The following is a 26,257-nucleotide window of genomic DNA, read 5'->3' on the forward strand; positions in this document are numbered from 1 at the left end:
AGCAGACAATAATTGAAATGGAAATAAATGAAGCGAACGTATCTATAAAAAAAAGTGATTCTTAAATCTGTATGAACCAACTCGACTCCATAGAGACGCGAACTTCCACCTTTAAGCTTTCACTAGTAAATTAGCAACTGCACAATCTTTAACGTTAAGTTTGAATGAAGTCATGAAAACATTACATGTAGATCAGAAGGATCAAAATACTAAGCATTTTATACCATTGCGATTATCACACCATGCAATACATCAAATCATAACCTCGTGTAAAATAATGCACATAAATTAAAGATCAGATACAATGAGCATACAACACAATCATATCTTCTTCGGCTTCAATTTTTAAATATGGAGCATTCACATCGGTCAGAGAAGTTCTGGCAAATGTTGAGAACAGGACCCCACATAAACGTCAGTTGTGAAGCAATTCATCACGTCATGAAGCAAGGCTAAGCCCGTCAATCTAATACATGTTCAATAGTAACCTCTATCCTTATTTCCTGACCTGCAATACATGATGCATTTCGTTAGGAATTGCATCTTAAATAACATTTTTGTAATGTGCATAGAACAAAAATAAAGTAAACAACTTGCAATGCATAGAAGTTTCAGTGTTCTCTTAATATCATTATACCAAAAGAATCCAAAATCATAAGCAGCAGACACCAAACATTTAGTGCACCTTAAAACGAGGAGACCGGCGCAAAGAAAATGCAGATCCAGGGGATAGGACAGCTGGTTTCTTTCCAGATAGAATTTTCTTAGAGTGCTTGTTAGTTTCCTCAAGTCGAACCTGGTTATCAATTTCTTGAGTTGAAGATTCACTTCTGTCAGTTGATGATGACAAACCTGGAGCTGACACAGAGATTATTGTTGAGTCTTGATGCAGAGACAATGCCTGGGCCCCAACTCCTACCAAACAACAAAAATAAAACAAACAATGAATGCAGAACAAATTCAACCTAGCCAACTGCAAGAAGCACAAAGGAACTTGAATAACCCTAACGAAAAGTCACAAATTCAATGGGTACCTTCTGCTGCAATCTCCTGAAACCTCTGTCTCATAACCCTAACGAACTTGAATAAACCATTTGTTTTATTCAGTTCATGTATCAAGTCTTGAATATCTTGCAAGGATGGGTTACAATCTAACACTGAAAAGTTTAAAAAGAAAAAAAAAACCCGGGTTGTTAGAAGATAATGAGCATGGAAAATCAACATATATTAAATGAACATAACTTACACGTATAAGTATCACTTGCATGACGGATGGTAAAAGAATATTCTTTATCAGGAATGTTAATATTGATTTTCTTGAAAGAGAATTTTACCCCTGAAATGCCGAAAATACTTGTTAGGAAATTAGTCCCAAGCTTTCACTAAAAAGTGTAAAGGTTATTCAAAAACAAAATACTTTAATAATCATACCACGTCCTCCTTCAATATGGAAATCAAGAACCCTATTGTACCAAGAAATAGCCTCTTGTATTTCACTTCTGCAATCACTTTCTTGGGTTTCCTTGTGTTCAGATGAAGATAAAGCTGTTGATAACATTGAAAAGAGAGAAGTAATCAGTTTTTGCATCGAGCTACTGCATTTGGATTTTGGAGTTAAGATTGCACATTGCAGCATGCATTACTATTGGCTTTCAAGGAAGACATTTAGCTACTGGCTGGAAGATGCATCAAAATATCATAAACCCAGCAACCTAAAGTAATAAGCAATGCTGAGAAAAGATGCATCCAAATTGTTGGTAACGACGTATTCATCTTTGATTCATGTGAAGTTTGCACAAACAAATATTAGGTCTGAAAGGATTTAAGGGCGGCTAGCAAAAAAAACAGACCTAAGAGTGAGCACTAGCATGAGGGCAAGGTAAAACAAATGAAGTTTACAAACATAGTTTACCTAAGGATTGCTGAGATATAATTGTAGAATATTCATCCCTCTTTGCTTTGCAATCTTGTAAAGTATTCCTCAGCTCTTCTATTCTAGATTTTGAAGCTGCAAGGGAATCGGTGATTGCCAGCCGTTTGGCCTCTTTACGAGTCTTCACTACAGAAATATGTAAATAAAATAGTAACAAGCACTTACGATTTGTGCTAATTTCAAAGTGATGAACATTACCAACAGCAACCTTTCACCTACAACTTGTTCCAAACCCAAAACACTTAACGTTGAAAAAGATTCTATAAACAAATCCAGTTCAAACATAACTCAATTTTTAAATGTCACTTCAAATCAATTTCAATCTTCAACGGTGTAGTATGTTCTACCTCATGCAGCGTTAAACGGAAGTCGCATAGTCAAAACCGATACCTGCTAGAGCTTTAACCAATTCATCTTCCGCCTCCCTCAGCCTCGCTTTCAGTTCCCCCAGTTTCCCTGAGGATTCGAAAAAGAATTAAGGATGAAATGGGAAATTTCAAAGTAAATTTGCCACTCCAGAACCTACACCTCCTCAGCCCTCTAGAATTACATTCATTTTGACTAAGGGAATCGCCACGCCCCACCCATCCCAAAACCCTAATGGTGACTCCACAAACACTTCTACCACCGACAACATCTTTCTACCGGACACAATAAAACGGTTTCGTATCAACTCTTTCCTGAGTAAATTGAAAGGGATAGATACCTCACCTTGACTTAGGGCATTTTCTCGCGACCTTACAGTGATCGATTCCAGAGATTTGCGAAACGAATCCGCAAATGACTCCATCTTTTGCTGCTGAACTGGAATCTCCTTCTCGCGAACCATTCGCAGCGACTCCATCTTCACGCGAATAGAATCCTCCACCTTGTTCTCCATTCTTTCACAGGGCAGAGGAGTTGCTCACACACTTCGCCCGCCAAATTTGCTTCAAAGTTCAAAATTTCTTCCTTGAGAACGACGATGTGGGTAATGGGTTATGAAATGATTATCCGAAGAATTCTAAGTGCATCTCATTGGGCCTTGGGCTAACCAAGCAACGGCTTTTTGTGCCGAAACTGTACCGGCCCATTTGAAATGTTATGTCGGCCCAGAAGCCCAATTTTAAAGTTTTCCTAAAAATTTTAAATTGAAATATTATATATATAAAGTTAAAATGTGAAATTTGATTGAACTTCTAAAAAATTCATAGCTCCACCTTTGGTGGCAATGATGTTAACAAATTTGTTGTCAAAATTTTTAAAATAAAAAGTTTGTTTTTTATTATAATTTTCTATGTGGAAAAGTCTAAAGCATGTTTGGTTGAATAATATGAATGTAATGATAGGAATGAGTGGAAGTTTTTACCTAAAGAAAAAGGTGTAAGTTTCTACCTTGACTTACCATCCAAAGGCCAATAATAATATAAGCAAAAGTTGAAGCTTGGTCCAAAAGAGACAAAATGAAAACAAAAGTTGATTGGTAATGTAATCTAAAACTCTCCATTTTGAGAGCCGAAAGAAGAAAAGCCAAGGGCTAAAAAACAACCTAAAAAGAATTGAATGGTCAATTTATAGACCCTTTTGATTAAAACCCATAAGAAGAAGAAAAATGCATAGCCATCAAGGAAAGAATCTTTTCTTTGATGTATTTTATAACAATAAGAGATCTCTTGACGTTGTTCACCATCTCTTAGCAAGTTGGGAAGGACGATTCTTGTCAAAAATATTTTAAGAACTAGTGTTTCCTCCTCTTCCCAATTATATATAGAAGGTTTACCTAGTAAATCTTCAATTTAAGTTGCTATAAAAAATAATAATAATATTTTGTTTCTAGTTCTTTTAGAAATATATGTATATGGTAGTTTCTCATTTCTCATTTTTAAATGAAGGATTCTAAAACTGTAAATAAAACACGAATTATTAAATCCTTCAATTTAATAAGGGTAAAACAACATTTTTCAATACTAAAAAAACTGTTCCATAATTTCAATTATATATATTTTAAAAGCTTAAAGTTTATACATCTACTTTAATTTGTAATGATATAGCTTTAGATTGTTAAGGAGAACGGTATCCCAAGTACCCCGAATCTCCACAATAGTATAATATTGTCCGCTTTGGGCATAGCCCTCACGGCTTTACTTTTGATTTCACCCAAAATACCTCATAGGAGATAATTGTCCTCTCATATATATCATGAATCACCCATTACAATTTTCTATACGGATTAATTACAAGAACGTAACCATTATAATTAATAAATTCAACTATAAAAATAACTGTGAAGTACAACAATGATCGGTATAATTTAGCCATTATTAAACTAATTATGTGACAAAATAATTAGTGGCCAGAGTTTAAAAAATATATCCCATATAAATGCAGTAATTAAGGACATTTTTCCGATTTATGAGGTATGGTGTGGAGCCAAAATGGGACATCCACGCAGAAAGGGAAAAAGAAAAAAGTTACTTGGCTGTGAACTGTTTGACTTCCAAGCAGCTACCATTCATATTTCATATAATTGAGGGCATCTTTTTTTTTCCCCTTTATTTAATTTTTAATTTTATCACTGGGATTGTATCTCACGTTTGCTCAATTATTGCTCCAAAACAAGCAATCAGATTTTAGACTTTTGATTTTCCAATTTTATAAATCAATTCTCAAGTTGATACATGCAATGGTTTCAAAAAGATTAATAAGTTGAAGACAAATTGTTATTAATACAGTCTAATAAAGTAAATCTTAATTAATTTGAACTTCTCATCTAGAATTCAAATCTCCCACTTTCATACAAAGCATGTCGAGAATGACCTGTACAAATAGGTATGAATTTGATTTTTAGCTAACTATAAAGCAACATCATTTTATATGATTGCATGAGAGTTCAAGATACATAGCTCCAAACCATCTTAGTCGTGTCTCAAAAACAATAATGGAAAATTTGAAATTCCCCCATGAAATTTACAATTATTGAGACATCCCATGTTTTTACATGGATGCAAAGAGAGCTAGGAAATCATATTGACAAGACCATTGTCCTAACACCAGCCTTACCCAAATTCTAGATAGAGTTATGCAAAAATATAGTTTTCTTTTTTATATATTTGTGAGTGTTCGGACCAGTTTGTGCGCACCTCGACTAATCTTACGAGACAACCGTCTGACCCTACTACATTTGGTTGTCGAAGTAACTTGTAGGGTATTAAATCCTAGTAGGTGGTCACTATGGTTTGAAGTTCCCATTCACTCTAAGCCTTTTGCTATTTAGGTTGGTCCTTATTGACCATTAGACCACACCATAGGAAATATAGTTTAAAACATGCATTCCCTGAATAGAAATTAAATCACTTTATATCTAAGAAAAAGAGAATAGTTCAAGATCATTTCTTTTTGAACTCATAATTAATCACATCTAAACCAAAATCAATTGAAGGCTGTTGCTCCCCTTTTCAAAATTTGATTTCATGAAGAAATGACAGTAAATAGTACAAAAGGAGAGAGAGACTTTGATTCACCAAAGGCTGTCCCAAGTCAAGCTTTATTGGCCTTAAAAATGACCCCCGACCCCCACTTGGAGGAGAAAACAAACATAAAATATAAACAGAGTGATTAAAATAAACATAAATCCACATCATGATCACGAGATATGCACAAGGAGGGTGACTTCCTTCTATAATAAAACCCAAAATCCAAATTGTGATTCCAAAATTTGGATTGGATTGGCCTTTTATTTATTCTATCCAAAATCACATGACACCTTCAAATTTTCTACTGAAAAACCTCCCTGTGTGGAATTTCACTTCATCATTTTGTCACAAAAATAAAGTAAAATAAAACAGGGTCATGCAGCAGATTCACAGGCATTAGCATCTTTTTTCCTATTATATATAAATTCTTAGATCCAAACCTCTGTCTTCCCTTCCGAGATCTGTTCATATATCCTAGATTTAGGGTTTGGCCATGTGAATGGTTAAGGATTCAAATCCGTTAATCACTGATTCTAATATTGCCAAACTTGAGAGGATAAAGTTGGACCAATATTTTTCTCTTTTTTTCTCTTCCAATGGAAATGAAGGAATTGGGATTTGTTTATTTGTTTTTGGAGGAGGTTGTAGAAAATAGCATGGATCAGGGGAAGCTAAGCCAGTGGACAACTAAGGCCCAACAAGAGAGATATTTTAGTACCAATAACAAAAACCTCAATTGTTTTAAAAAAGAGACCATCTACAAGACAAATAAGAAATAATAAAGGATAATCATTTTTGTAGAACTGTACTCAAAACATAATTGCACTAAATCTTAATTGAAAAAACAACCCCCCAAAAAATCAGCCTTACTAAGGATAAAAACGTGAAGGAAAGCAAATAATCACTCATATTTTTGGGAATAGTTAGCAGCAACAACGCTATCACATAAAGTTTGGACTTGGGGGCCATAATTGTTAATACGACCTGGTTGGCTGAAAGCAATGCCAGGTGACAAAATCCCCCAACTTTTTTGATATCCGGCATTTAATTCACCCCATTAGGCCGAATAACTGTTTGTAAAAAGTTCTCAGAGGACAATTGTTAAGTGTGCAAAGTCACTTGCCGTCATTGTGATTTGTGCCCGTCTCTCTCTCTCTCTCTCTCTCTCTCTTCGACTTCTTTGAATTAAAATTTAAAATACAGTCTTCCACCTTCCGCCCACCTCTCCTCTTTATGAATAAAAAACTGCAAAGGAAACGCCAACCAAAAATTCCATCTCCCTCTGCACCCCCATCATGGCCTAGCTGTTCTTCTTGGATCCCAGGATTCTGGGCATTTGAATTGTTTTTTGCTTATAGTTTATAGAGACCTAATTTAAGACATCGTAGACCGCAAGACATGATTTGGCTTCTCTTGTTTTTGGCACTCCCTAGGCTCAAACCCACTTTCCTGTTTCTCTCATTGGAGTTTGTAGTGTAGTTGTAATGCCTGTAAATTCATGGACCCTCCCCTCAGCTATCCTAATTCTCTGTTTTTCAGTCTTCCCTCTCACAACTTCCGCCATTAACGAACAGGGTCAAGCTCTACTCACTTGGAAGCTAAGTTTTAATGGATCAAACGAGGTGCTACGTAATTGGGACCCCAACAACGAAACGCCATGTGGGTGGTTTGGAATCACTTGCAACAACAACAGAGAAGTAGTGGAAGTAGTATTGAGGTACGTGAACTTACCTGGTGAAGTTCCATCGAATTTCTCTTCACTGTCATCTTTGAATAAGCTCGTCTTGCCGGGAGCAAATCTCACTGGTTCCATCCCGAAAGAGATCGGTGCTCTTAGTCAGTTGAGTACCTTGGACCTCAGTGACAATGGCCTCACTGGAGAGATTCCAACTGAAATAGGTGCGTTGCTAAATCTCGAACATCTTCGCCTCAATTCGAATCATCTCGAAGGGTCAATTCCTGCAGGGATCGGGAATCTCACAAGCTTAAAGGAGCTGATTCTCTTTGACAATCAGTTGAGCGGTGAAATTCCCAATAGCATAGGAAATTTGAAACAGCTTGAAGTGATTAGAGCTGGAGGGAACAAGAACTTACGAGGTTCTCTGCCGGAAGAAATTGGAAACTGCAGCAGCTTGGTAACCCTGGGTCTGGCTGAAACAAGCATCTCGGGCTTTCTTCCGTCTAGTCTTGGCCTCCTCAAGAAGCTTCAGACATTGGCAATTTATACTGCCCTTCTCTCCGGCCAGATACCTCATGAACTTGGCGACTGCACTGAGCTCCAAAATGTCTTTCTCTACGAGAATTCGATCTCCGGCTCAATCCCAAGCTCGTTAGGAAGGTTACAAAATCTCCAGAGTCTGCTACTATGGCAGAACAATTTGGTCGGCGTTATACCGCCGGAGCTAGGTAGCTGTAACCAGTTATTAGTCATCGACGTTTCGATTAATTCCCTGACGGGGAGCATTCCTTCAACATTTGGGAACTTAACGTTGCTCCAAGAATTGCAACTGAGTGTAAATCAATTATCCGGTGAGATCCCCAAAGAGATCGGAAACTGTCCGAGAATCACTCACATCGAGCTTGATAATAACCAATTCACCGGTACGATCCCCTCCGAATTGGGAAATCTCACCAATCTGACATTGCTGTTCTTGTGGCAAAACAAGCTCGAGGGAAGTATTCCACCCACCATTTCCAACTGTCGCAATCTGGAGGCCGTGGATTTATCACTGAACGGGTTGACAGGTTCAATTCCGACGGGAATTTTCCAGTTGAAAAAGCTATCCAAGCTTCTGCTCCTCTCAAACAATCTCTCCGGCGTGATACCGCCGGCAATAGGTAACTGTTCGTCTCTATTTCGGTTCCGAGCGAGTAACAATAGGCTCACGGGAGAAGTTCCGCCGGAGATTGGGAATTTGAATAACTTGATTTTCCTGGACCTCGGAAACAATCGCCTCACTGGAGCGTTGCCTCCGGAGATTTCCGGGTGTAGAAACTTGACATTCCTTGATTTGCATTCCAACTCCCTAGCAAAATTTCTTCCAGAAGAATTCAACCAGCTTTCTTTCCTCCAGTACGTTGATCTCTCAAATAATCTAATCGAAGGGACGCCGAATCCGAGTTTTGGATCTTTCAACTCGCTCACGAAACTCGTTCTCTCAAACAATCGATTCTCGGGGCCTATACCGACTGAAATCGGTTCCTGCTTGAAACTACAGTTACTAGATTTAAGCGGCAATCAACTCTCGGGGAACATTCCACCGAGCTTAGGCAAGATTCCTTCACTTGAAATTGGTCTCAATCTGAGCTTAAACCAATTAACCGGCGAGCTTCCGAAGGAGTTTGCTAATTTAGACAAGCTCGGGTCGTTGGACCTCTCTTACAACCAGCTCTCAGGCGACCTCCAGATGCTGGCGGACATGCAAAATCTCGTAGTCCTCAATGTATCACACAACAATTTCTCTGGACGCGTACCAGAGACGCCATTCTTCACGGAGCTTCCTCTGAGCGCTCTCTCCGGGAACCCGGACTTGTGCTTTTCTGGCGAAAAATGCTACGCCGATAACCACAGCGGAGCCTCTCGCCACACGCTAGCGGCTCGAGTGGCCATGGTGGTGCTACTGTGCACGGCCTGCGCACTGCTACTAGCGGCAGTTTATATCATTCTGAAAGACAAACATTCATGTCGCGGATGCTCCCATGGGTCCCGCGACGAAAATCCAGAAGCCGGCTTCGACAGCGACGTGGAGCTTGGCTCAGGCTGGGAAGTGACTCTGTACCAGAAGCTCGATCTCTCAATCTCCGACGTAATCAAGTGCTTGACGCCGGCCAACATCATCGGCCGCGGCAAGACCGGCGTCGTCTACAGAGCCTGCATCCCATCATCAGGTCTGATGATCGCCGTCAAGCGATTCCGATCATCAGAGAAGTTCTCGGCGGCGGCATTCTCATCGGAAATCGCTACATTGGCAAGGATCCGGCACCGGAACATCGTCCGATTGCTAGGGTGGGGAGCGAACCGGAGGACGAAACTGCTGTTCTACGACTACTTGCCGAATGGGAATTTGGGCGCGTTACTACACGAGGGAAGTGGGCGCGTGGGGCTGGAGTGGGAGAGCAGATTCAAGATAGCGTTGGGGGTGGCGGAGGGATTGGCTTATTTGCACCACGACTGCGTGCCGGCGATCTTGCACCGGGACGTGAAGGCGCACAATATTCTGTTGGGCGATCGCTACGAGGCGTGCTTGGCGGACTTTGGGCTCGCCCGGTTGCTTGAAGATGCTCACAACGGTTCGTCTTCAGCGAACCCCCAGTTCGCTGGCTCTTACGGCTACTTTGCACCTGGTAACGCCTTAATTAATTACTATAATTGCATATTAATTCCACTTTATCATATATTATCTAAAAAAATTAATTATGATTTTCCGATAAATTTTGTAATCCTTACATTTCTACAGATTTCTTTTTCTTTATTAGAGCAAGTGGGAGAAATTAAACCTTTTGTTGGGTTATATTCTTATTGACAATAGTATATAAAAAAGATTGTACTTTTGTGTACTTAATTCTTGTATTTTAGAAGTTTGAATATGTTTGTTTTGAATTTTTTCTGTTCCAAAAGATATCTAAACACTTTGGTTTTTTTATCCGCAATCTTTCATTTTTTACATTAATATACCCTATTAAAAAAATAATAATTGCAAGTTGTTTGTGGACTGTAGAGTCACTGTCAGCTACAAGGGGTGTACTGTAAATTGAGGGATAAGAAGGAAATGGAACTAATAGGATTATGACTAGTGTGAGGGTGAAAGGCAAAAGAAATTAATAAATTTCATTTTAAAACATAGGTATATTTACAACCATACCTTACAAATTATAAGTGCCAAGAATCGTAACGTTATTCTCTTTTTTGAACTTTATACTATATCTATGAATTCGAAGATTTTGAAGGCTCTATTTATGATTGGGCATTCTGCAGAATACGGGTGCATGTTGAGGATCACAGAAAAGAGTGACGTGTATAGCTACGGCGTCGTTTTGCTGGAGATAATAACGGGCAAAAAGCCAGCGGACTCGTCATTCGCGGAGGGGCAGCACGTGATTCAGTGGGTGAGGGAGCATCTGAAGAAGAAAAAGGACCCGGTTTCGATATTGGATCCGAAACTTCAGGGTCACCCGGACCCGCAGATCCAGGAGATCCTGCAGGCCCTCGGAATTTCCCTCCTCTGCACCAGCGACCGCCCCGAAGACCGGCCGACGATGAAAGACGTGGCCGCTTTACTACGCGAGATCCGGCAGGACCAGCCGCCGACAGCGGCGGAGGCCGCCGACAAGCCGCCCAGGAACAGTAGCAACGCGACAAGCTTGGACACAGCGACGTCGTTTTCGTCCTCCTCTTCCACGGCTCCTGCGAGTCAGATGCTTTTGTCGCTGCCCCTCCAGGAGTCGTCCCGTTGCTCTTACGCTTCGCTGTCGTCGTCGGGCGCGTATTTTCCACGCAATCAATGATATTTTTACTTTTTCTTTTCTTAGTTCAATTTATAATTAGCTTCTGATTTAAGCATTAGGAAGGAAGATTAAGATTAATTAATGTATTTTTGGGATAATTAGAAATGGTAATGTAAAGGATTTAGATCCCCTCCTTTTTTTCCCTTCCTTTTTGATATATGGACCAAAAAAAAAGGAAGAAAATTTTGTGTAAATTCGTTATTACTTTGGAGGATGTATTTTTCTTCTATGGTGTCTTTCATAACTCTGTTTTATTGCCATTTAATCGGTTTATATTAACAAAGGCAACTTGATTTCTTACGATATTTGTTCCTATTTATTGTTTATGTTTCTTCATTTTTAATCAAAAAAAATAAATTACAAGACTCCACGTCATGAATCCAGGTGTGGTTAAACATATTTTTATTTATATTTTGGAACAAATTAGAAATGAAAAAAGAAAAAAAGAATAAGTATAGTTAGTTGCAAGATATCAAGATTTCTTAAAAAATTAAAAACGAGAAATAAGAAACTGAAACGTTTCCAAATAGGTCTTTAGTGTTGGGGCAACTGACTTCTATATATTTCCACATTTTTTAGATAATAATACCATATTATCTCTTCAGATTTTAGATATAAATAACTTTTTAATTTTACTTTCAGTTGCAATCAAAAAACTGAATATCAATGAAAGCATCGTATCGTTCACTTCATACTTTCGAATTTTTCTATTTCCTTGCCAATATGGACTTTCATCGAACGTCAAGTTTTTCTATTTCCTTGCCAATATGGACTTTCATCGAACGGTCAAGTATTTTGATTACACGTAAAAAAAATGAGAGACACGTCAACGTCAAGAAGGAGAGAGGAAGAATTAATTGATGAGAGTGGGGAGGGGATATTTGGAATGGTTGGATGGTAAGTCAAATTATAAGTGAATAATTGATCATCAAAGTTGCGTCGTTTTGGAAAAGGGCTAAAGGCTTGGTGGGCGTGTGCATGTTGGAAGGTTCTATCGGATGATTTGATTGCCTTTAATTTGCTTTGCAATTGTGAAAGAGAGGAACAATGTGCGGTAGTGGAGGAGAGAGGAAGGCTTATGATTTTACATTTATCTCCTTGCTGTGCAATCATCCTTGTTTTTGGGATTAAATTGCTAAAAGAAAAAAAAAATTATCACTTAATATCAACCTATAACTAATAAAATGAGTTATACATTCATGATTCTCAATTTAGTCTTTTAACCTTTTTAATTATTACATTCTACTCAAATGTTTTTAAATTTGTCAATTAAGTCGTTTTGTTGAAAAATATTTTTAAAATTAGTTCATAGAGAGTTTTTTTTTTAGTATAACATGTGAGGGTAAGGGATCGAACTCACAATCTCATGATTGGAGATATATATAAATTACCGCTGAGCTATGCTTGCTTTGGCGTTTATAGAGAGTTGATGTGTCCGTAAATTATTGTTATTATTCTTAATATATTAGACATGTGGGTATGTCGCATGGAAGAAAAAGACTTTGTTGATGAGTCGGTAGAGTTTTGTTAATCATCAAGTTGGTTTCATATAAAAAGTATCCTAGACATTCACGTCTCTAAATATGTTAATTAAAGAATCTAACTCTTTTTTGTCAACAAATTTTAATTATTTTTTAAATGAAAGTACCTAACCTTTTTTATATGTTTTAATCTAATGTTTTATTACCCGTATGATATTAATGACCCGTTTAATAACGTTCCCTTTTCTTGTTTTCTTGTCTCATTTTTTTTAATAAACAAAAATATAATTGCATTTGGTAACTATTTCTTGTTCTTCATCTCTTTATTGGAAAAATAAGGAAGCTTTTTTTTTTCTTTTTTTAATGAGAACAATAAACAAGAAACAAGAAACCAACTTTTTTTTTTGTTCAATTTTGGGAAGGTTTCTAAAGAATGAGAAATAAAAAACATAAATAGTTGTTAAATGCTTAAGTTTTTCAATAAACCTAGAAACACGAGAAAGTTATGGTCCATTTGGTTACATTATCATTTCTTGTTTATGTTTCTTATTTTTTAATAAAGAAAGATAAAATTGCATGGCTCCCAACAACCGATACAAGAATGATGAAACAAGATTATTATTTATGTTGAAACAAATTGGAGAACAATAAACTTGTTTTTGTTTCCAAAATTTCTATACAAATTTGAGAATGTTTATAAAAAATGAAAAACAAGCAAAAACAAGTAGTTGTCAAATACTTATATTTCTTAATAAAATTAAAAACGAAAAGAAATGGAAATGTTTCTAAATGGGTCCGGATCCTAAGTAATTTAAAATTACAAATAATAAGAATAAAACCATTCGTCAAAAAGGGTGAGATGCTATATGTTTTTATCATAAGTTAGAACATTGTTATATGATAGAGAGACGCCAAAATAGGTGGCCAAACATAATTTATGGAGCATGGCCAAGTTAAGATACTCACATGTCATGATTAATGAATATCTAATTTGAATTCTTCACAATAATAGCGTAGTTAATGCTAACCAAGCCTAAGATATATATTAACTTTCTCAAAAGTCATAATCCAACAATCTTAAAATATTATAGCGTTACTGTAAAAAAGTCTAATTACAAATAGAAAAATTTATATCCTGCCAGATCTTGAATATAATTAAACAATAATTGACATCTGTTATTTCTTTTGGATAAACGATAATTGACCTCTACTATTTTTTTTTTTTAAATGTTCAAACTTCGTGTCTCTAGTTTTGTATTAAAAGAAAAAATCCTAAATCTCACTTCTACTCATTAAACACAGATTTTTGTTTTGCAAAGAAAAAAAAAAGAGAGAGAGAAAACCAATCATGTGGGATGAAGGCAACGACGTCGTGTCCCGTTGGCATGTCCGGGAGAGAAAGCGGAGACCAACTGCAATGGCTTTGTTTAAAGATCGGCACGTGCGACGCAGGGCCATCACGTGGCGCACATGCGACCACCAAAGGCGCAGCCTCTTTCGCAACCAAATTTTTACTGGGGCCCACACGTGAAATCTACACTTTCTAAACCCTAAAAAATAAAATTAAAAAACAGGAGAAAGCAAGATTCCCCCGTCTTAAAATTCCGTGCATCCCTCCCCAAATTCCCCAACTCCACGTCATAAGGATGGGCCCCACCTCATAGAGCAAACAAAGTACAGAGCTTTATAATTATTTATTTGATCTTTTTTCAGATAAAAATACCATTTTCTCTCATAAATATGTACTGCTTTTTTCAAATTTGTTACCGTCTTGAATATTTTTTAGTTTTATATATAGATTTCACAGCGAAGAGACTGTCCAGTCTGATGTTCCACATTCCTTTATTTCTCTACGATCAATCCTTGCAATATGTACAACACAACCATTCACTAGCAAGAAGAAAAGAAAACACAACTACATTTCAAGAGAAGAAAGCACTTGAAAGGGTTGTTTAGAGAAGAAAGGCCCTTACAAACCATTGCACTGACTGGTTTCCACTTCAGTTGTAAAGATCATCATCATCATCTCCAGCTATGGCAGAAGAAAACGGGTCAGCTGCAATGTTATCAGTTCGGTCGGGGAACCGAAATTCAGATCCAATTCCGCGAGATTGTTGTAGGGTCTGAGCAAAGAGCTGGTACTTCCTGATGTCTGCATCACTGACACTTCGACGAGCAAACTTCATCGACTCCTCGAAATGTGCTGCCTTTATCTCTGAGACTTCGTCGATGTCGTCGTCTTCTTCCATGGCTTCTGGGTTTTCTCTTTTCTTTCTCTCCTTCTCGAGATCCTAATACCCATCAATGGATAAAACACAAGTAAATATGTATAGTTGCAGAGAAGTTAAGAGTGTGTTCGGTAATATCATGAGGCAAATCGATTAATTAAAACAATCCACCTGGATTAGGAAATTTCAGATCTCAATATGAAAAGTATTATCAAAACTCAAAAGAATCACCACCAGAGCCTAAAGAAAGTTTTTGGCAGAATTACAACTAGTTTAAGAAAAGGCAGAGTTCAGATGCTAGTGAAGATGCAAACTTTTTAGGGAATTACATCGGTTTAAGTTTCATGGCAGGAAAAAGATGTAGCTTCAGAAACAAGCTTGGGGCAGCCACAGTAGATGAACAGAACATGGTTTCTCGTTTCACAGAGACATTTATTTCTAAGCTTTTGACTGAAGAGGTCTGATATTTCCAATGAAAAAATAGTATTCCTGAAATCGTAGCCTCTTCAATTATTTTCTATTTTCAGCTTTGGCCTTATAAAGTGAAAGAGCAAATGGGTCAGCAGCTGATGAACAGTACGAGGATGAACAAAAATAGGGTAAATAGTGAGAAAAAAATGAAGAATATGAAGTCATTTGTGAGTAAAAGTAGAAATTTTTTTAGAATGGTCTAAAAGGGTTTTAAAAATAAACAAGTTGGTTAAAAATATTGCCACATGGATGACGTATAATCAAAATCACAATAGTCCTGTTTAATAACCATTTGTTTTTCATTTTCTATTTTAAATTAAGCTAAAAATACGACTTCATGAACATGTTTCTTTGTTTTTTTATTTACTTCATAAAATTTAAGCCAAAATTTGGAAACTAGAAAAAGTTTTCAAAAACTTGTTTTGTTTCTAAAATTTGGTTAGAATTCAAATGTATTTTTCTAAAAAAACGAAAAACATACCCAAAAATGGTTACAAGACAAGCCTATTTATCAAAAATAGAAAAATAAAAACAAAATAGTTAATGCCTAAATAATTCGTTATCCTTAATTTTCTAAATGTTCTACAATCTCCTAAAGAATGGCTGTTTTCACGATGCTGCCACATCAAATTCAAACTGTAAAGATTTTTTTTTTTGCAAATTAAATTGTAAAGAATACCTTCTCAATATTTTCTCTAATGGCATATTTGCAGGCACGCTGACATATTTCAGTGATATCGGCTCCACTAAAGCCATGGGTGTACCGGGAAAGAGCTGATAGATCGACATCTTTCGACACTGGTGACTTTCGCAGACATGCTTTGAAGATCTGAAGACGAGAAGCCTCGTCAGGGAGCGGGATGTATATTAATTGGTCCAGACGTCCGGGCCTAAGCAGGGCGGGGTCTATAATGTCTGGCCTGTTTGTTGCCCCAATTATGAACACGGTCTTCTTTGCAGTCATGCCATCCATTTCTGTAAGAAGTTGGTTCAAGACTCTATCTGCTGCACCACCAGCATCTCCAACAGAACTACCACGCTGTCAAATTCAAACTGATTTATCATTTTGTTAAACAGAACCTCTAATTAGCTACCTAAATATATATAATATATTTTAGTCCTGATGTTTTTTTGATTTAGTCCCTACCGTTTAAGAAGTTTCTATTTAGTGTCTTATATTTTAACCTTTTTCAATTATATCCTTCCAAAACTGGAAGATGGTAAGCTTATAGGGACCTTAATGAGTTTGCAGAAATTTGGAGGAAATAAACTAGAGAAAAATTTCTAATTCCTCCTCGAGAATTTTAACAGCAAAAATTTCAAATTTTCTTCTCTTACGTAGCCTAATTCTCTTCCAAATTTATGTTGAACTCATTAAGTACCATGTCATATAAATTTATCATCATCCGCCTTTAACATACCGAGTAGGAGGGTATAATTGAAAAATGCTAAAAGTTAATTGAAAAAACACTCCAATATAAGCCAAATTAGCTCATAGATAAATCAAGGCATACTTTTGAAGAATAGTGACATTTGATAAAAAGCAAAAATAATGCAATGCCAAATATATATTGAAGTTTGAACAATTAGTACCTGAGTTGCTATGGAATCAAGTTCATCAAAAAATAGTACACAAGGAGCCGACTGCCGAGCCTTGTCGAATATCTCTCTCACATTTGCCTCACTTTCACCAAACCACATTGTCAGCAACTCAGGTCCTTTCACACTTATAAAGTTGGCTTGGCATTCATTGGCAATTGCCTTAGCAAGCAGCGTTTTACCACAGCCAGGGGGCCCATAAAAGAGAACACCTTTAGATGGTGACATGCCAAATTTTTCAAACTTCTCAGGATGCTCCACTGGATATTGGACAGTCTGCCAGAAAACAGCCACATATAGACAAGCTCAGAGTCAAAAGAAACACGAACAATCTGAGAAATTAGAAACACCACCAGCTCAAAATTATAAGTTTGATCATATAAAACAACGCACAAACCTCCTGGAGCTCTCTTTTAACATTGTCCAACCCACCAATATCATCCCACGAAACGTTCGGAACCTCCACAACCTAAAAGCAAAAGGCTTGTTTATCAGTATTGATGACAGAGTACTCAGTCGGAAAAGAAGGCAACCAGATGCAAATTTTGTTGGAATGTTTTTCTTCAAGAAACAGAAATGTAAAAGTTGTGGTGTTCCTCTCACAACAATTCTCAACAGCTTAATTAAAATATAGTCATTTATGAAACACAACAGACATGCTTCATTCCTATAGCCTATATTCTTTTGTTGAATGCTCATTAGGGAAGAACTATAGAGAACAAAATAAGCCTGGTTAACCACAATATCTAGTGAGATATAAACTAGATTTTCCTCAAGAAGAAATATTAGGAAGTATAGACTCACAGTTTCGCGCAAAGCTGAAGGATTCGAAGACCCTAAAGCAGTTTGGAAATGCTCATTGGTTACGGCCATGGAATTCAATACCTCAGCATCAATTGTTTCATCCTCCAAATCAATGACATCCATTTTCTCCCGAATACACTGGAGTGCTGCTTCAGTGCAGAGAGCAGCAAGATCTGCACCAACGTAACCATGGGTGTCCCTTGCAACTCTCTCAAGATCGACCTGGCACAAACAAAAAAATTGCATATGCAAAATATAATTATAGACAAATAATGTGAGATGACATTAGATAGTCTTACATCCTCTGCAAGTTTCATGTTCTTTGTATGGATCCTAAGGACTTCCAATCGTCCTATTTCATCAGGTACACCAATATCGATCTCCCGATCAAATCTTCCAAACCTCCTCAAAGCAGGGTCAATGCTATTAGGTCTATTGGTAGCTCCAATAACAATAACGTGTGCTCGAGTCTTGAGGCCATCCATCAAGGTCAGAAGTTGGGAAACAATACGTCTTTCCACTTCTCCATGTGTTTTCTCCCTCTTTGGAGCAATGGAATCAAGTTCATCAATAAAGATAATTGAGGGGGCATTCTTTTCAGCTTCCTCAAAAGCCTTCCTCAGATTGCTTTCACTCTCACCAGCTAACTTCGACATTATTTCTGGCCCATTAATTAGAAAGAAAAATGCACCAGTCTCATTAGCAACAGCTCTTGCTATAAGAGTTTTTCCGGATCCAGGAGGCCCATATAGCAATATCCCTTTTGGAGGCTTTACACCAATTGATTTGAAGAGTTGTGGGTGTCTAAGTGGTAATTCAACTAGTTCACGAATCTGAGCCATTTGCTTCCGGACACCCCCAACGTCATCATATCCAACTTCATTTAATCTCTCCTCATCCTCGCGTTTTATGGGCTCTCCCTCACAGAAGATCTCAGTATCAGGTGCAACAACACAGTATTCACCAGGGTCTGTCTCTATGACCTTGAATTCAACAGTTCTCATTCCACCCCTGACTAAAAATAGGTCACCCTTCCTCACCGGTCGATATGCTTCCAAGAAATAAGCTAACAACAAGAGTAACAATAAATCAAAATCATATTCCAATAATTTCCCGGAAAATATATAATCGATAAGCAACGGAAGATAATAAAGTATAACCCTCACGTTTCAAATATGCATCAAATAGGTTGCCAGTAACACCCTCTATTGTATCATCAATGGGGAGGACGTGAACCCGTTTTCCATACTTCACATCAGGACACTGATGGACAGACACGACATCTCCAAGACGAACTCTAAGATTGGCTCGTACAATTTTATTCATTCTGATTTTTGGCTCTTCACATTGTTCATCAGCAAGAACAACACACACTGTATCTCTCCGCTTCTTCCCCTGTATAATCGTAAAACCAATGCAAGTAAGATTAATTATCGTTCTCACAGGTAAATGGAACTGTTTGTCAAAACAAGCACGGAAATCACCTTCAATAAAATAGTATCTCCTCTAAAGAACTGCAGCTTTTCCATGGTAGCAGGATGCAAAGAAACCACAGAGTTATCATCATTGATAGCCTCATCAACAACTAAACGATTGGGAGACTTCTTGCGTTCCAAAATTGCAGTGGAAAAATCCCGTTTAGTGCTTTTCCTATTTTCAAACAAAAAGATTACTCATCTCCTCAAAACGTCAAATATAGAAACTCACCAAAAACTTCAATTTCTTGCTCGTACTAATTTGAGCTTCATATCCTTAAAACAATTGTAATTGTAAAGAAGAAACAATTCGTTTGTCCAACTTCTTTCCCAAGTATAAGAACTTCTCACCAATAAGCAAACGATTCGGAAACTTGATTGATTGGTCAGTTAAGATGAGTCAACTATGCTCTTCAGTCATAAATATTACATTTACACAGACTTTTAGCCGCATATTATCCCAATCCCCGAAAATGCTTAGGCTCCATCTTCTCTCTAACCTAAATTCAACATCAGTCTATCTAGAAAGTGGTAAAAAGACAGTAACCAAAATTTCCTGAACGATAGTTTCTGAAATATGCATAGTTCCAAATCTTCTCTTATCTTACTTTAAATACTGCTAAAATCTCCATCAACCTAGCTTGCCGTTTAAAACCAGGGAAAATTCAGTTCAGGTAATAATTCGCTTGAACAATCAAGATAATAAACGAAAACTTACTGGTCCGGTGAAGAAGAAGAGGATGCCTGGACCTTATCTGAAGCTGATGAGCCCGTTGGGTCTGTCATCGTTTTTCAGCCTTTTTTTCTTGAGCACCACAAGGGCTTCTGCAACTTATCAGACCATCGGTGCAATTCCGAAGAAAGATGCCAAGAAATAAAAAATCAATAAACCGCGCTGTCGCAAAGGTGACAGACAACCGAGATAGCCCGTTTCCATGCAAAGGTCGATTCCAATCAGTTCTCTCCACCTATACATGAAACCAATGTCGGGACGCCATGGAAGCAAAGCTATAGGTGATGTAGGCGCCATTTTTCAGTAGCAGGTGTAATCTAAATGATGACGTTTGAGAAATTGCGGTTTATATACTGTTTGGATCGCCGTCAAATTTGGGCCTGGCCCAACAGAAACCAGCCCAATTTCACTGCCTGAGAAAGACGGGAGGCACGGCTGCTACCGGCAGTGACTGTGCTTTGTTCTTCTGACTTTCTCTCACGGCCACGGCGGTTGTGATATCGGAAAAGCTCAGCAAAGTGAAGGATGGGCATCGAAATTTGTGGAACAATAGACAAAGTTAATGGAAAACAATTAAGTTATAAGGAATTTGTAGAACGGTACATGGAGAAGAACCGGCCTGTGGTGTTGACGGGTCTCATGGATGATTGGAAGTCTTGCAGCGATTGGGTCGACGAGAATGGGCAGCCGAATCTACAATTTTTTTCCACCCACTTCGGAAAATCTAGGGTTCAGGTACTATAATTCTGCTGGAAGACGATATTGTTGGTTCTGATTTTTCGTGCTCAGTTTTTATATTTTTGGTCTACTTTCATTTCAGCATGCTACTTTTGATACATTATAGTTCAAATACGCAGTATATGCTGCGGATTTTATTCATTTGAATAAGTGGATTGCTTCTTCATATATTTGAACATGTGGGGACTTCATTTCCTTAGTAGACATCATGAGAAGGATGAATGTTTCCTCGTTGCTTAAAAATTTGAACCTGTGGATAGCCTTGATGATTCAGAAGAATGCACCCACTGTATTTTCTTTTGGAGTTTGGCAATTTATTTGATCATTGCCTTTTTTGGCTCGATCCTAGACAATATCTTACCTTGGAACTTGTCTATTCATGTTCAACTACTCGCTTGTTGTTCTTTCAAATCAAACATCTACAGAAGGAAAAGTTAGAAGTCTACATTCCACTTTTTGAGGTCAGATAATCATTTGCCACTTCTAGGTTGCAGATTGCAGTACTAGAGAATTTACAGATCAGAAGAGAGTAGAAATGTCTGTTTCAGAGTTCATAGACCAATGGTATAAGGAGTCTGTACAGGAGCATGGCTTTGCTTCAAATGACGGACTTACAGAGAAGGCAGTACTGTATTTGAAGGACTGGCATTTTGTGAAGGTACCAGTAATAATCCCTACTGACTATGTCACATCTAATGGATATATCTGTCCATGAGGAACAACAAAGTGGAGGCCTCAGTTGGCCATAATTTTACTGCTTTCAGTGTTGAGACTAAAATGGTTCATTTAACCTTTCTCGATCATGTTGCCTTGTACACCTTAATTCAATCGAAACCATATTCATTAACAGGTGAAAATTTTCAGGATAGCATTACCATTGTTGTTTCTTTAAACAAAAAACGTTCAATGGTAGTTTCTTCTTATGAATACATCATACTGCTAAGTGATTGCATGGACCAAGTTGAGTGGCAATTGACAAATAATGTAATTATCTTAAATTGTCATGCTGGCAGTGATCTTTAGCTACATTATTATATTGTAGATCTTTATTATGGTTTTGTCAGTCAGAACATAGCTAGCTATGTTGTCTCACATGTTTTAATGTCCTTTTAAATCTGACTTGCAGGAATACCCAAATTACACAGCATACTCAACTCCACAGTTTGTTTGTGATGACTGGCTCAACCTGTACCTTGACAGTTACCGTATGCACAGGGATCCTGACTCTCACCAAGAGAAAGATGAAATAAGTTGCTCCGACTATCGTTTTGTTTACATGGGAGCAAAAGGTTTAACTTCATATAAAATTAGAGCACTTCTTTTTAATGTTTGTCCTCATCAAAACTTATACATGGTTCTTGATCAGGTTCTTGGACTCCACTCCATGCTGATGTTTTCAGGTCATACAGCTGGTCAGCAAATGTTTGTGGAAAGAAACAATGGTTTCTTTTATCTCCTCCTCAGTCTCATCTTGTATTTGACAGGCATGGACATAATATCGTTTTTTGTGCTTTCCTTTTAACTGATGATTCAATGTGTTTGATGTTGATCTTGTTCTTCTTTTGTAAATAGTCACCAGTATCTATTCTAAAGGACTTGTGAATTTTAACAACTAACTCTTTCGATCACATTTTTTCTTGAGAAGAGAAAAGTGGTGAAAAAGATGCAAAATGCTAAGCTGGAAAGAACCCACAAATTTTCCTTTTCCAAGGAATTGCGTTGATATACAAATTTGGTAATGACCATGATTGTTCAATAATATTCATTAGCTAGATGATCTTGCACTCTACATTTAGAGCTAGTCGATATTTCATAGCGTGCCTGTCCATTCCAATATAATCATCCTTTATATTTGATTCTTCTCATAAAGTTGTGGTACCACACCACAGTGACCTTTGGAATCCCCCACTCTGCTAAATGCATATATTTGGGCTTTGTCATTGTTTCGTCTTTTTCTAACATTTTGTTCTATACTTCAACCAGGAATATGAAAGCCTGTGTATATAATATCTTTGATAATATAAGTGAAAAATCGTTTCCTGGTTTTAAGAAGGTAATTGTTATTCCAGATGTTCTACCTCTTCTCCTTCTATCGCTTGAATATCAGCTTTTGCATGTTCATTTGTTTATCATTATGCAGGCTACCTGGTTGGAGTGTACTCAAGAACAAAATGAAATTATATTTGTGCCAAGTGGCTGGTATCATCAAGTTCATAATATGGTATTGTACTTTCTTTATTTCTTTTATATCCTTGTGGTGCAAATTAATTTTGTATATTGCATGGTTTTAGGTATCACTGCTTTGTGATTACCACTGGTACCTGTTCCGCTATGATAGATAGCTTGAATTGTCCTTTAAATTCTCAACTTCCATTCAATTATTATTTTCAGATGGATGCCAGATTCAATTCGCTTTTTCTTCTTTTTTAGATTTTTACTTAACGGTTGAACTTTAATGTTTATTCATATTTTTCATGTGCCCTATAACCAGTCTATCTTTTGCAATATGTCTGTTTCTCTTCAGGAAGACACTATATCAATAAACCACAATTGGTTTAATTCCTACAACCTCTGTTGGGTGGTAAGCACTGTTTTCAAGTGCTTACCTGTAACCTCTGTTCAAAAGAGGATAAATATTCTGATTCGACTGACCCATTTTATACTCTAAATTTATTCTCTCAGTTGGACTTGATGTCGCGGGATTATGACGAAGCTAAGGATTACATAGAAGACATTAGAGATGTATGTGACGATTTCGAAGGCCTCTGCCAGCGCAACCTCGCTGCTAACACAGGTAGTGTAGGTTTTGGACTAATAAATTTAATACCTTGAGCTATAGTCGAGCCTGTCTCTGAATTTTCTCCCAACGTTGTAACACCACGACCAGATTCACACAGTTGAGTCAGGAAACTGGCAAACTGCTCTAACAACTAGATCATCTTCTTGAATTCCAGTCATGAACACATTATCTCATTATCTATCTTAATTAATTTAGAACGGACATATACTGTCAAATCTTTACCTGCCATGTTGAGACTGGAGCTTCACTAGGGACCAAGCTCTTAACAACTCCCACTTTCTCGTTGTTAGGAGCTTCTGGTGGAAAGCTCTCTAAGATACAACACGAAATTATGAATTATATGGTATTACTAGTTGATTTATACAATATTTTTTTACTTTCAGGTATGAACTTCTACGACTTCTTCATCTTCTTGGCACGCTTTTCACTTGCCAATTCGATGCTACTGGAAAATCTAACCAGAGACACCACAAATGCTGCTGGGAGCTCATTTCCAATTGTTCAACAGTTGGCTCAGAATCTTTGTTCAATACAGAAGATTACTTCAAAAATGAAATCCATGGAATGTTTTTCAGGAGACCAAGGATTCGTGTTGGATCTTGGAGAAACACACAAAGATCCCAAGTTTTTCCAACTCTGTGAGTCTCTGTTTCAAACTTGTGAGTCCATACACAAACAACAGATTTCAAGTTTTCATACAACGACAATCACAACACACGACTCTAAAACTTCGAATGTCACTCGAAATTTTCGTGTTCCCGTTTCCTCTCCCCAAGATCTTGTCGAATTTATAGACACGGTCTTAACCAGACACAGTAGCTTACCTTACAAGGATGACTTATAGTAAATTTTCCATCTGATGATTTTAGATTCAGGAGAAAGAATTGTTCTCATCTCATACACAACTAATTCTCAAGCTAGTGAGAAATGAGAAATCTGAATGAATGATGACTGATGAGTTATCCCACTAGTGCTGGTCCTTCTGGCATTAAGTGACAAATCTTGCGTACAGATTCTCTCTCTCTCTCTCTCTCTCTCTCTCTCTCTCTCTCTCTCTCTCTCTCTCTCGATTCAATGGTTGCAGTGATTCAAAGAAAAAGGAGGAAAACAGAGGTTAGAAGTCTGTGGTATGATTTTGGAGTGACCCCAGTAGGGATCAAATTGTGGGTGCACCCACAAAAGAAAAGATCACTATCTTTTCTGGGCCTTTGCTTCTTTTTTCCTTGATCCGTCCCATAAAAGTGCTGTTGTAATTTCCTTTTTCTTTTGTTGCTAAAGCAGAATGTATTATTGAATGCTTTTTCCAGTTCTGGCCTGGCCACCCCACAAAGATGAGTGTCTGTGGTTCAACTTTAGAGTTGGCGGCACCAACCTGTGGCGTCCACTCCACTCTTCACCTCACCCAATTTCTCCATGTTCATCTCTCCCTCTATTCTCTTGTTTTCTTTTGAAGAATCCGTTCTGAACGAATCTTTTCCCCAACTATTTTGTTAGTTTTGATGTGACATGTATTGTATTCGTTTGTCTCGCAGTTAACGATGACCCGATGAAAACAAATGGGATCACTTTTTATGAACTCGTTGAGAAGGTTGGATAGGATATGCCATTTGTTTATTTATATGATTAGTATATGTTTACGGGATGAGTAAGATCTGAATGCATTATGCGTTTGATTTTAAAAAGAATCTAATATTTTCTATTTTATGAAATGATTGTCCAAAAATTAATGATGATGATTAAAAGGAAAGAAAAATGTTTTTCTTTTTCATTATTGTTGAGTTGAAAGATAAATATGTTTACTTTAATAAAGAAAAAAAATGTAAGTCATTAGTGCCAGATTTGTAGGCTTCTCCTTTTCCCGTTCTTATTCTTCTTTCTGTCTAATTGTTGTGGATATGTGTGTTTAGCTACTTGTTTAGTTGATCGTCTCTAGAGGGTATGCAATAAGTTTCGACTTTGTTTACAAATTTTATTAATTCTTAGGGTTAAAAGGAAAAATATCCGTAGAAGAAAAGAATTTGAAAAGATTTCCAAGTTGTAATGGCATTGACCATTGACCATTGACCACTGTCATTAATTATCGTTTGGTTGACTTTTGGATCATACTATTTTTTTAATATAATTTATTCACGCTATCTCACTACTAAGATTCTGTATGGTTATTTTAAAGATAGGCTGTTAAAAGTGGTATTCTTAATTATGCTTCTTTATTGCTCCCCACATGCAAATCCATGAAGTATGGGACCTTAATAAATTGAATCCTAGTGATGCATGTTTATCAAAAAATAATAATAATAATATTATTAATATTAGTGATGCACGACATTATGTGTCACTTTAATCAATTTAAAAAGATTACATCTTATCTAAGAGAATCCATGTCATCTTTGAATTAGGCATGAATAACTTTAATAATTCTGTACTAATTTTTTTTAATGATAATAAATATTGTTTTACTTCAGTGATAATAAATATTGTTTTCTACTATTTCAAAAAAAATATATATTGTTTTCTACCGTTTAGTTTTTTTATTCTTACTTCAGTTTTGTACTTAAAAAAAAAGCAAAATAATAATAATAATAATAATAATAAATCTTACTTCAGTTTTAAAGACAGTTTCACGATAGAAAATTTGACTGTAGACTTTACTTCCTCGTTTAAATAAGGATAAAACATCCCTATCACAATTTAGTAAGAAAACTCGTTCAATCTAAAACATTTCACAACAATTCAACTCCTAATTTTACAAATAGACACCATAAATTATTGAAGTGCATATATTTTTTCATACAATATAAATGAATTTTTAATGTGTTACATCTTCTTTACTCGGTTATTGTTTCTTGAATTGATCGTCGAGGTCTTTTAACAAACATCGTACCAAAGTTAAGTATACTATTTATTTAACATTTACCATCTCAAAGAAACCAACCTTCACAAATGGTAAATAAGTTTATTTCAAAATAAAACGATAAACTAAAAATAAAATAATTATGAAGCAAATTATTAATCAGGGGAGAATTTGGGAGAGTGGTTAA

General features: G+C 36.9%; 4 protein-coding genes across 13 annotated transcripts; 2 read left to right on the forward strand and 2 right to left on the reverse strand.

The window, feature by feature from the left end:
* Positions 1-90: 90 nt before the first annotated feature.
* LOC111006883 (kinetochore protein) lies at positions 91-7,256 on the reverse strand. The gene is made up of 9 exons (XM_022278979.2): positions 7,117-7,256; positions 2,645-2,862; positions 2,324-2,389; positions 1,913-2,059; positions 1,432-1,545; positions 1,247-1,336; positions 1,035-1,157; positions 686-915; positions 91-508 (listed from the first exon to the last, which is right to left on the reverse strand). The coding sequence occupies exons 2-9, from the start codon at positions 2,811-2,813 to the stop codon at positions 497-499; spliced, it is 951 nt and encodes a 316-aa protein (XP_022134671.1). The 5' UTR covers positions 2,814-2,862; positions 7,117-7,256; the 3' UTR covers positions 91-496.
* Positions 6,536-11,117, forward strand: LOC111006881 (uncharacterized). Its single transcript, XM_022278977.2, has 2 exons — positions 6,536-9,729; positions 10,361-11,117. Exons 1-2 carry the CDS (start codon positions 6,870-6,872, stop codon positions 10,888-10,890), a joined length of 3,390 nt encoding a protein of 1,129 aa, XP_022134669.1. The 5' UTR covers positions 6,536-6,869; the 3' UTR covers positions 10,891-11,117.
* A 3,070-nt stretch (positions 11,118-14,187) lies between these two features.
* LOC111007273 (cell division cycle protein 48 homolog) lies at positions 14,188-19,942 on the reverse strand. Its single transcript, XM_022279576.2, has 9 exons — positions 19,667-19,942; positions 18,958-19,123; positions 18,640-18,868; positions 17,773-18,539; positions 17,474-17,695; positions 17,067-17,138; positions 16,664-16,945; positions 15,750-16,109; positions 14,188-14,662 (listed from the first exon to the last, which is right to left on the reverse strand). The coding sequence occupies exons 1-9, from the start codon at positions 19,732-19,734 to the stop codon at positions 14,372-14,374; spliced, it is 2,457 nt and encodes an 818-aa protein (XP_022135268.1). The 5' UTR covers positions 19,735-19,942; the 3' UTR covers positions 14,188-14,371.
* Positions 19,943-20,005: 63 nt separating this feature from the next.
* LOC111007274 (2-oxoglutarate (2OG) and Fe(II)-dependent oxygenase superfamily protein) lies at positions 20,006-24,818 on the forward strand. 10 transcript variants are annotated; one of them, XM_088125324.1, is made up of 11 exons: positions 20,006-20,416; positions 20,907-21,077; positions 21,546-21,708; positions 21,786-21,903; positions 22,403-22,472; positions 22,560-22,640; positions 22,944-23,000; positions 23,102-23,213; positions 23,795-23,857; positions 24,527-24,634; positions 24,752-24,818. In XM_088125324.1, the coding sequence occupies exons 1-11, from the start codon at positions 20,207-20,209 to the stop codon at positions 24,814-24,816; spliced, it is 1,218 nt and encodes a 405-aa protein (XP_087981450.1). In that variant the 5' UTR covers positions 20,006-20,206; the 3' UTR covers positions 24,817-24,818. The 10 variants fall into 10 exon arrangements, 9 of the variants coding, with proteins under 9 accessions (XP_087981450.1, XP_087981453.1, XP_087981448.1 ...); XM_088125319.1 differs by having other exon boundaries at positions 20,047-20,416; positions 23,603-23,857; XM_088125327.1 differs by lacking the exon at positions 24,527-24,634.
* Positions 24,819-26,257: the final 1,439 nt, after the last annotated feature.

The sequence above is a fragment of the Momordica charantia genome (genome assembly GCF_013281855.1).
Source record: "Momordica charantia cultivar OHB3-1 chromosome 6 unlocalized genomic scaffold, Mcharantia_2.0 BLBB01000006.1, whole genome shotgun sequence".
NCBI lineage: Eukaryota > Viridiplantae > Streptophyta > Magnoliopsida > Cucurbitales > Cucurbitaceae > Momordica > Momordica charantia.